This window comes from Filicampus tigris, chromosome 8 (genome assembly GCF_054856515.1).
Source record: "Filicampus tigris isolate MCC_2025a chromosome 8, RoL_Ftig_1.0, whole genome shotgun sequence".
NCBI classification, from domain to species: Eukaryota; Metazoa; Chordata; class Actinopteri; order Syngnathiformes; family Syngnathidae; genus Filicampus; species Filicampus tigris.
Genome location: NC_141224.1, coordinates 11,549,487 through 11,561,392, shown reverse-complemented (window position 1 = coordinate 11,561,392; position 11,906 = coordinate 11,549,487). Strand labels below are relative to the sequence as shown.

Genomic DNA, 11,906 nt, shown 5'->3' with positions numbered 1-11,906 from the left:
GAACGTATCACAAATCCAATCTACATAAATTAACTCCATGCCTTTTAATTTTCATTAATGAATCCTAGCATGAATACAAAATGAGATTCTCCCTTTGTTAGTGCAATTTGCATCTCTTCAATAAAGTTGAGTTGTTAAAACATCTACATAAAGATCTCAAAAGACTGGTCATACTATGACGATTGAGGGTAAAAATACCACTTGTTTTGTAAACAAAGATACAGACAATTGCAATATTGTTGGTCTTTTTAATTCTGTTAGGAAAATGTCATATTCACAAAGCCATTTTGTTTAAATTAACTCCATGTTTTGAGGTATACTTTTGATTGATATCGATTGTTACATTAAGTCGGTCAATAATGTGTCTATATATTTATTTACTTAAGTGTTATGTTAATGTATAATATTTATTTATAAGGATGCAACACAGAGCTGGAATGGATGTTATATGTGTATCTTATGTCAGTTTCATTTGTTGCTATAATGATAAAGGATTTCTTATTGGATTGTAATGTTGAATGTCGTGTCAATAAATACATTTAAAAATTAAATGTAAATAAATGATGACTATTATGAGATAATGACTTAATATGTTCATAAAAACATGTGCATTAAATAGCCCGTATTTTGCAGTGCTTAAAAAACGCATTGGATTACCACCCAATGTTATGCAGTATGCACTAAATCATTTTTCACGCGCTTGTATCCATATGTAGCTCTTTAACCAAAATGTATGTATGCTAAAATTATAATTAGTGTCCACAAATTCAAGCAAAATACATACTTATAAGTGCTATAACTTCTGAATAAGGGTGTATTTTTAATTGCTATATTTAGAAGTGTTATAACTGTTAAATATGGATGTATTTTGCGGGAGATTGTTTGAGTTTGTATAAATGTTTGCTTCATTAATTTAATTTCTGGCTTCTCATAGAAGCCCAGAAAGTCTGATATGGGTATGAGGTGAATTTTGTTTGAACAAAAGAAGAAAGAAAAAAGAAACAAACGAAAAGAAAGCCTACATTAATGTACTTTATGATGCTGCATTGACTTGTGGTGTTTATGACAGGTCGTTTATTAAAGTGCTGCGCAATGTACAATACATTAAAAGCTTTTCAGAATTTCTCTCCCAGCAGTGCTGCCCTCTGCTGTGCAAAGGGGGTCATCGTTCCTTGACGTTGTCTTTAACTCTGCTGAGGTAATCCAAGCCATACAAATATTCATATATTCCTCCAAACCGGGGTGGTCCGTTTTTTTAATTTTGGATTTTCATCCCTCTTCAACCCTTCCATTAAAAATTCTTAATGGCATCATTTGATTTGTGACCATTCAAGTCTTCACCGCTTTGCTTCTTTCTGGAATGTAAAATGCCAGCCAAGAAGTGAGTCTTCATCAACCCGTGATGAATTGTATTTGTTGTATTCATGCTGTTCATTGATGTCCAATAGGTGGCCGTCCCACCGTTGATGCTGCAAATTCCTCAAGTGATTTACAATTTATGTATCCTTTGAGTGACTTTCTGTGGTGATGGGGGAATCGTGCTCATCATGATCACATTATTAGGTACGGCGGCGGCGGCCTCTTCTCCTGAGCCCTTGGAGCTGTGTTGCATGCTGATGATATCACCACTGCTTTGTTCTGCACGCCGGAAAAGATTCCTCATAGTTGCCTGTACAGGAAGGTGACAGTCTATTATGACTGAATGACTCACTAAAGAGTGCTTAATTTTTTTTTTTTTTTTAACCTGTCCTGTTCAGCTTCACTGTGTTGCAAAATGGTGGATCAGAAAGCCTTTTTGTGCTGGGACAGGTTTGTGTGCACCACTATTTGTGATTATTTGTACAGTGTTACGATATTTATTGGGAATGCAGTTGAACAGCAAAAGGTTTGTCAGGATAGACGGAAAAGAGGACGGAGAAAAAACAAAAAAAAAAATCAAAATCAATACAGGATATAATTTGTATCATAGTACATAAAAGTTTGAAGGAAATGCAGTGCCACCTCCTGTGAGGAAGAAACACAACAAGTAGGAAGTAGAACAGGGCAGAGATAGTGAGCCTGGCAGTGCTACCAGTGTGCGGTAGGGAGTGTCTATATATGCTTAAATCTTCTAGTCTAGAGCACAAATGAGAGGACAGCCCAGGGAGTTAACATATTCATAAACTCTGTCACTGATTGGCCACGATTATGAACAGTAGAAATAGCAGTCAATGTTAGCATAAAACCTGCAGGTTTCTGCTAGAAGGCAAAAAAAGGCAGGAATGGCCTACTAAAACAACTGAACATTACAGTATTTGAGGTTAATCAGAGGCACTTACAAAGGTGGCGGGTGTGTGCTGACTCACATTAACATGGAGCAGAGCCACATCCCGGCTACAAGAGGGTGTGCACAGTTGTGCAACCACATTGTTTCAGTCTTTATGTTTACTTACCCTCTCAAACTCTCAAACCCTCAAATGTTTTGAAGTACTGTTTTGTTTTTTTTAGTCATACCAAATGCCATCCCGATCCTGAATTCAACAACGTGACTAATCCACACTTATGGCATGAACTGATCCATATAGATTATTTACTTACTTTACAAAATCTTATTTTACCTTTACTATTATTCCTATTAAGTTATTGTATTTCCATTTTTAACGTGTCTGTTAAAGGCAATATGGATGTCAATATTTGTATTAAAGTGCTGTGTCTCCTGACAATTTTCCACCTCAACAGACAATAAAGAATTATTCTATTCTATTATATTCGTATATATATATATATATATATATATATATATATGTTTTTTTTTTTTTTTACAAAATGTTAGTGTTTTTCAACTTAGTTGGATTCCATAGTACAGAATTGTACAATGAACAAACAAACTACCTGGAAGTTGTTAGTCACAAAGCAGTAGACCACAGGATCCATGCAGCTATTCAGACTGCTGAGTGTGACGGTCAAATGATAGACGATCGCGTGGTGAGGCATATCAGGGTAGAAATACACCACCACCTACGAGGCAGATAAGCAATGCAATATCACTGCTTGACAGTTGCAATTGATAAAAGGATGCCAGCTCCTCTCACCCACCTGTCGTACGTGGAATGGTGTGAAGCAGACAGTGAATATGATCAGCACTGTGGTCAGCAGCTGGACTGCTCTCCTCCGTCTCTTCCTGCATAGATAAACAAGGACACAATTTACTCTTGCACATTTCCTCTCACTTTGCTGTTGAGTTTGCTTTGTATGTTACATGGATTGGAATATCTTATTACATAGTAAGCTTCATCTTGATGTAGGCAACAGCAATGCAGTATTGACCAGATTGACCATTTTTGATGGCACATGGCCTTATTTGGGTCACAGGTCAGCGGGAGGCTATCCCAGCTAACTTTGGGTGCGAGGCGGGTTACTCCCTGCCTGGACTGGTCAGTGGCCAGCCATATGCATGTAGACAAACGTGTTGGCAATTAACACTAGATTAAGAGCACTGTTAAAAGGATGCTTCCCAGTTAACCTTAAATGCATGTTTTGGGAATGTGAGAGGAATACAGATTGAAACCCAGAACCCACTTCTGACACCTTTTGTCAACCCAGACTTTAATGCGGTCAACCTGACAATGACACCTGAATACTGGCATAGTTGATCTATCCTGTACAAAACTGTAGAGATGGCTCCTCAACGCAATAATATGATTGAATTGCAGAATAAAAATGCTTCAGAAATCTGATGTGTCCTGCATATTTGTTCCAAAACTAAATCCTGTTTTAACATATTTTTATACATTACATTACAGCAACATTCTGGTTGCCTACTTACACAATTCTGAATTGAAAATGATTAAAAATTGTGTAATTATTCAGTCACTGTGGAGCCACATGTGTAGTGTCTCCTTACAAAGTGGCATCACCATCTACTGGCCTGGCATGTGTTTTACAGCATTGTTTTAAAATTTTGCAGGCCTAAATTCTCTGCATCCGATTTTTTTAATGAAATGAAGAAAGGATGCAAATGTACAAAAAACATGCTGACACTTAATAAAAACAGAATCCAATTTAAAAAGAAAAACATTAATTTATGATCACATCTGCTAGTTGTACCTGCTTTGTTGCATCAGGCGATGATCAGCAAGCGCCCATACAATCCGCAGGGTGAACACAACAATGACGACGAGGGGTAGAAAGAACTCGGTGAGGGTGAGGAAGAGAAGTTTGGAGAGGCAGCAGCCTGTATGTTGGAAGGCCGTAGACAGGAAGGAGTAGGTGACCACAATGGCGAACAGCCACACAGACACACACACACATTTGGCCACGCCGGAGTTGCGCCACCGACGGGATGCTTCAACCTGTAAGGACAAGAAAATGTGTTTTTATTGAGCAAGCAACATCATAAAATCAAATAAATCATAGGAGATTTTTTAAGGCCTCTAAATCAGTAATTCTAAAACTGTTAACACCAAGTATTACCTAAAAAATGCGTAACCTGTATCATCCATCTATAATAAAAAACAAGGCAGAGATTTTTTTCTTAAACAGTATATTCATTACACTGCTCAACAGCAAATTTTAATCAGAGATGGCTTTTTGTGTCCCTAAATATATTTTTGGTGCTGATTTAAAACTTTTTTTTTTTCTCGCACATCACGTTTTTGAGATATTTTCATTTATAGTTTTTAAGTTTGACATATCAAAGCTTGCGCAATACGGATTTTACCATGGGTTGTAATTTATAGCTAAAATGTGTCCGACACAAATTCCACCTGTTGCTGAGCCTAACCCTTAATTCATAAGTATTACAAAATATATTACTGTAATACATATTATTATTATTATTATTATTATTATTATTAGATATTATTATTATTATTGTTATTATTATTATTATTGTTATTCAAACTTGATGTGCTAAAGAAAAAAACGAGGCTAGATTCAAAATCAGCAAAAAAAATAATCTACAAGAGTTTACTTACATCTCTGATTAAAGAAATTTAGTAAAAAAAATGTTGACAGTGATATTGTAAGCTCACTAAGTTGCTGTAAGATGTACGGTGTGCACATTAACAATGCACTTTTATATAAAGGGAAATGGAAATACCTTACTTAAATGATTCGAATATAATAATATTGCACATTAAAGTGAAATGAAAACCATACTTAAAGGTTAAATACAACTGAACTATACATCAAAAGTGAAAAACATGCCGTGTGTAATGTAAAAAAAAAAAATACTGTGCTTGATTTTTTATTTTTTATGTTAGGAATTCCGAATTATAAATATGTTAGACATGATTGTGTTCGATATTATTGTACTTTTTGGTTGTTTACAAAAGAGAACATTTGATTATTGTGACCAGTTCTATCAAATATGATACAAATAGAAAGTCTTGCATGCAAATAGATTTTTGAAAAGAAAAACCATTTTCTTTCAGAAGGATCAATAAAGGCTTCTTTTTAAAAGAATTGTAATTTTGTATCAAATATCTAATGGGTCAGAGGGTTAAGAGGATGCTTCCCCAAGTACCACTGTGGCCGCCAGACTCACCTGCACTATGGCAAAGTAGCGGTCCACACATATGCAGGTGAGGAACAGGATGCTGCAATACATGTTGACAAAGTAGCTGAAGATGTGTAAATAGGAGCAGGTGAGACAAGCTCCTCCACTGTAGTAAAGCAGGATGCGTGTTGGCAGAGAGAGATTGACCAGCAGGTCAGTCACAGCCAGATTGATGGTGTAGATCACTGAGGTGCTCTTTTGCTTGGTGCGGTAACAGAAGACATACAGAGCCATCGTGTTGAGCACCATGCCCACCTGAAATCGGAAGCGGGCTGGTCAACATGAGAGTGAGCAAATATGCTAAACATTCCGTTCAAAAACAGGATTTGCATACCAGGAAAATGAGGGAGTTTATGACCATGAGCGCAATCCAAAGTCCGTAAAAGTCATTGTAAAGTCCCTCGTCCAAATGAGCTAATTTTTGAAGGTATGCTTCCATGCCACTTGTGTTGCTGACACTGGACACATCTGTGTGGCTGAAAAGGGAAGTGTTGGTAATAGTCCAGGATGCTGTGGTGTTTGCGCTCACGGTCATCATGACGGGCACGGATGATGATGATGATGATTAAGGTTGCTGATGGTGGTAAGCGCCTGACGATGACGACAAGAGCATAGTGCAAATCACGTGCATTGGTTAAAAAATACATGCAGACAGCGTGTAAACAGTTTTCATACATTCATTTTGGATGAATGTAATAATGTCAAAACATTATTGTGCTGTAGACATATTGTGAATGTGAGAGTGAATTGTTGTCTGTCTCTAAATGTGCCCTATGACTGACTTGTGACCAAAGTTATTACAGTTAAGTAAGTTAAATTAAGTAAAATCAAAATGGAGGGGAGGGGCTTCATTTATGAATAAAATAAAAACGAGGTGTTTTTGGGGTTGATTTCAAATCTATTTATTTCGCTATTACTGTTGACACCATCTTCATGACCATCTTCATTGCCCGGCATTTTATTTTTGATACACCCTCTGATGCTGCTGCTTTGATTGTTATCATAATGACGAATTCATGTCATAACTGGCTGGATGTTTACATGGGGTTACTTCAGGAGTTTTGTGGTTTATGCCCGTTACACTTTACATCAAAGAGTGTTGATGCTCCTGTGACAACGACAATACATCTTGAAATCTGAATCTGTTCGGCCACAGAAAAAGGCCTAAAAAGATCAAACAGTCATTAGGGAATTTTAGTTTACTTGATTACACAATGCTTGCAACTTTTTGTTAATCTTGCACTTCAATACTCCATATATTAAGAAAAAAACTAAAACTAATACTGAAACTAATAAAAACTAAACTAAAATGAAGGATTTAAAAAATATAGAAACAACTCCATTCTAAAAACTAATTAAAACTAACTTATTTTTTAAAAAAAAGTGAAAACAAAATAAAAACGTACTAAAATGAAAAATCACAAACTATTATAACCCTGCTTGCTGCGATCAATTCCAGCATGTAGTCTGCCTTCTACTCGAGGTCAGATGGAATAAGTTAAGCGGATAAGCGGTGCAGAAAACAATGAATGGATGGATATCTGTATTATTTTATTCCAATTGTTGGAGCAGTTTTACAATGGTTGGGCTTTCATTGAATTGCATATCAGGATTAATCAAACAATCAAGATGTCCAGTGGGATATGTTATAAGAGATGTAGTCATCTGTAACCATTCATATCTTGAGGACAGTATTGCATCATAGGGAGGGCCATTTAAAATATTCTGACCACATTTACAGTAAACAAGATAATGTGTGTGTTTTACAATAATCTGCACAATGCCTGATTAAACATACATTGAAACATAAATATGTCCATACTTTGTCTGGCACAATCTCAGCCCTCGACTTCAGTGTGGCTGTTGCTGTTGGCATGGTTACAATAAGTAAATAAATTGAAGCACATCTTCAGTTTATTTCTGCTATCTATTTATAATGTTATTTATTGCCACAGCGCAAAGGGAATATAAATACAGATTATTCATTTGTAGTTGTTCTCATCAAGAGAAACATTTAGATATGAGCTCATCTCTTCAACAGTCAAAGACAGTCGGAGGGAGCAAATGACTGTGTTTGATGGGGATGGAGATTTTCACAGTTGGTAAAAAGTCATTTCGAAAAATTATTATTAAATGTCAACAATATAGTGTCAACTAAGTTATGACATCGTATTCGACAGTAATATTCTATTTCAGAATCTCTGAAAAATAAAAGGAAACTACATATTCAAGTTCAGCTGATTTTGTAAGGGCCACTTTTTTTATTCTGTTTATACACATGTGTATCATTATGTATTGTCAGAACTATGGGTTTTATTCAGACTTGATGATAATCACGTTGCACTTTGTGAGATCTGAATAATGTGACTTGTCTTTGCGATAAATGAAAGAAAAAAATGGTGTCCCATAACATTCATTTATTGTCTAATTTGAAATGTTTCACCTTTACTGGGTTGTACCTTTTCATTGTAAAAACTAACAAGAGAAACAATGTTCAGAGCGCAAGAACATACATCTTAGTGACCTTTACCTATTGCACAGCACAAACAAGCCACTCTAAGCAGATATTCCAGCCCCAGTATTTGTAAAGATCTACAATATTTTCCACGGGAGAAAAAAAATGCTTGGTGTAAATGGGTCTTTAATGACTACTTAATTCTCAATTTCAGTGAGCATCTATAGGTTTAACTCCACAAGTCTGTTTATTCTTATTCTGTGTCTTTACTTTATGATGTTTGTTATGTTTGAGATGTCGTCACTAAAGGAGGATGTTAGAATGTTACATAAAACCTTGATTAAACCTTTAATTACGGTGTTAAAATGGCCAGTTTGTGGCTGGGACAAATAAATTCATTTTACATTAAATGGGGGAAATCGGCTTAAAATATAGTCAACTTCGAAGTCAACCAGAATCACAGAACAGACTGTGAGAGAGTTTGGAGGTTTGATTGTAATTGATAATAGGAGCTTTTATTTCCCATGTTAAATCATGAAAATATAGTATAAACATTGCCAGTTTAACCATAAGACACACTCGCTGAGTATTCCCATTTTTTTGGAATCATGCTTGTGTGGCCTCCTAATGGACTCTACATTTATTTAGCGCATACTTCCAACCAATACATCAATGCATACTGTCAGCATGTTGCTGTATAAAATACATCAAATACAGTGGTGATGCAATAGCTGCAAAGAGACACGGAGAAGAGTCCAGAGGGCTCAGAGGCACATCACAAATAAATTCCAGCAGCGTGGGAGTCTCTATAAGCTCATACGTGTGTGTTTGTGTGTGTGTGTGAGGCTAAGAGGACTATAGCAAGAGAGTGATAGAACAAAGATCTCACGCTGTCTAGCATCATATTATTGCATCTTAGAGAGCCCCTTAGGGCAATTGACACATTTTTTTCTTGGCACTAACTTTGATTTAAGTCTATTAACTGTTCTGATTGCAGGAAAAATCCACTTGTTGAGGAAACAAAATGGGTGGATGGGAATAGAACCCTGTAGATTTTCCTGAACGGTGTGCATTTATGTACTGTAACTCAAGTAACAAGTAAACATTGTTTCTCAAAATGAGGATTATACTGTAATATTAAAAGCAGTAAACACAAAGTGAATGGTAGTTAATAATTCTCAGTGCAAGCATCTTTTCCTGATGCTTGTGGCAACACAGATTAGGTGTAAAGCTATTATACAAGAATAGATAATATCTTCTATAAACATACCTCGAGAGAAAACACAATTGGCCCGGCAGCAGACTCAGTCCACAAGGTGGGTTCAAATCCTTGATTCAGTGACGTTTTCCAAGCAGGGCTTTGCATTCATTGTCTCTGCTCACCTTGCCCTACACAAATTTAGACGAAATGTCATCATTATCATCTTGTGTCCCTGTAACTTCCTAACTGCTGTTGCTCCATACATTGTTTCCACTTTGAATTCACCAAATCCTTCTATTGTGTGCCATCCTCGATTTCAGTGTCTCTAGTTTGTCTTTCTCCACCTATTAACATCCCTCTTAACATCCCACCTCCCCCTTCAATATATTCCTACATCCCTCCCTCCCTTTCACTCACTCTAAATATCCCCTGTGTTTGGTCCTCAGACAGGAAGTCTGAGTATCTGTTTACATTTTGTTGAGACACGCATGCCCATGTGAACTGTACGCTAATATCACGTCATGTGTACAATTGGGCAAATGGTGGCATTAGGGTTAGCACTTTTGCCACGTAGTTCTGAGGTTGGGGGTTCAAATCTGGGCTCAAGCCTTCCTATGGCCAGGGGTGGGTGACTCCCTGGCCACCCCAAATCTAGGTGAAAAATTTGCTACCTGAGATTTTCTTGTCATTTCCACATACCCAGAATAAATATACAATTGATCTGAATGCAAAGTCTATAACAATCTGTCTTCAGTAAAGAACGTTTGATTTTTGCAGTCAATGTCAATCAAAATATTTTCACACCATAGCAAGAAATAAAAAAAAAATCACAATAGATAATAAGTATTGCAAAATAATGCACTGCTATTTTAGGAGGAGAACGAAAGAGTTCGTAGGTTTAAGTGCATGGCGGCGGTGGCATGAGCATGAATGACCGTTCGGAGCGATTTTTACGCTCTAGAGATGTCCCAGACAAGGAAATACTTTGCATGCAAAGGGATAAGGTATGTACTAAATGTTTACAGTTAGTTAAAACAAAATTGCTATCCACTTTTTTACTACGCTCCATTCGTACCTTCTCCTGGGGTACACACGCAAGACAGGCAGGGCGTGTTTCTGTCAGTCTTTAGTGAAATAGGCGTCCTGTAATGTAATGGTATTACATATGTTGAACCATTAGAGGGCAGGCTACGCCTGTGAGTACATTGTTACTGCAGGGAACGTACATGAAAAAGAAAAAAAAAAAGGACTCTATAGTGTTGTTGCTGGCAGTTAAAGACGGCTCCGTGGTAACGCAGGAGAGAACAGTGGTCTTTCTTTTTAAAATAACCCAACACAACACTTCAGTCGGTACTTCACCTGGTTAAGGACGACTACAGGGAGGGGCAAAAACCCACTTCTGGCCCCTGCTTAGTCCGTCCTTTAAAATAAATAAATAATAAAAAAAAAATTCTAGTCCTCCGTTCCCAAAATGTGCGTCCGTCCGGAATGGACAGACGGACTGTTCCGTCCCTGGGACGGAATGCCCATCTCTGGTGCCCTGTGATTGGCTGGTGACTATTGCAGGGCATACACAACTTCTCGCCTAAAGACAGCTGGGATAAGCTGTGACCCAAGTGAGGATAATAGAAAACAGATAGCTGGATGGACGCACACAAATGCCCTGGAGCACAGCATCATTACTCACATTATTCGAGTTGCAAAATTGCAGGTACTTTTGACATTTTTTAACTTTTTGGAAATTGATGGCAATAATATGAATTGATTAGAGATGTGAAAGCACTATATAAATAATGATGTATTGTATTGGACAAATAGACAGTTCACATCAACTTAAGTGTCATATACTAGTCATGCATATATGTGCCTTTAAATGGCTAACATGTATTGATTTACAAATACAGTACATAGTGTCTAAAGTCTTTTTATACCTCACCCCCAGGCCTCTGCTACATCCCATGTGACAGACTGAGACAGCTTTGTGTCTGCTGGTTTCCTGTCGAGAGGATCATCATCATTCACAGCTTGGCAACGTTCCTCGGAAACATCCGGAATAACGGATGTCTGGACAAGGGGCCATGGATCAACCTGTTACTGAGAAACGACGCAGGACAAGGGAGACAGAAAAGAAGAAGGGCGACGTGTCCCCCAAAAAGTTAGCAGAAGCAAGTGGATTCAAATACTGAGTGAGGGGTTAGTCTGCATTTGAATGTGTAACACAGAAATGACAGGTAGATCAGAGTATGACGTGATTTGTGTGGGGGTGTGAGGGTCAACAATGACGTTCCAGAGTGTGTGTCAAGCAAGGAGAACTGAAAGACTGTTCACGTCAGGAATAAGCAGATGATGGACGACAGACTGCAAAGTTTCTGCACCTTTTCCGTCGCTCCCTCTGTTCTCATGATGCATGACGTGATACATTTGTCAGGGATGAGAGACCGATGTATGGAGGTGTCTGTCCTTCACTTGTCTCCTTTTGGATCATGTTGACATTTTTCTTTCCAAGTTTGATGGAATGCTCAGATGTTTGGGAAAGGATTTCATGCACCAAAAACTGTTCTCCTCTATATAAATTTTCATTGTGCATAAAATAAAATTTTTTTTTTCTAAATAACCCCACTCTTTATTACAGTGCAGCACATTCTTTGTAGAAATACTGTATTTCTAATTTCCAGTTAGAGCAATCTTGGGCTGACTACGATGTATGCAGT

General features: G+C 37.4%; 1 protein-coding gene and 1 long non-coding RNA gene across 2 annotated transcripts; one reads left to right on the top strand and one right to left on the bottom strand.

Moving 5' to 3' along the window:
• Positions 1 to 1,093: 1,093 nt before the first annotated feature.
• gpr20 (G protein-coupled receptor 20) lies at positions 1,094 to 11,868 on the bottom strand. The gene is made up of 8 exons (XM_086037721.1): positions 11,132 to 11,868; positions 9,265 to 9,383; positions 5,874 to 6,130; positions 5,528 to 5,794; positions 4,087 to 4,331; positions 3,076 to 3,160; positions 2,872 to 2,997; positions 1,094 to 1,669 (listed from the first exon to the last, which is right to left on the bottom strand). The coding sequence occupies exons 3-8, from the start codon at positions 6,075 to 6,077 to the stop codon at positions 1,490 to 1,492; spliced, it is 1,107 nt and encodes a 368-aa protein (XP_085893847.1). The 5' UTR covers positions 6,078 to 6,130; positions 9,265 to 9,383; positions 11,132 to 11,868; the 3' UTR covers positions 1,094 to 1,489.
• Positions 1,117 to 2,742, top strand: LOC147143694 (uncharacterized). Its single transcript, XR_015087816.1, has 2 exons — positions 1,117 to 1,381; positions 1,449 to 2,742. It is a non-coding gene; the product is annotated as an uncharacterized LOC147143694 (long non-coding RNA).
• Positions 11,869 to 11,906: the final 38 nt, after the last annotated feature.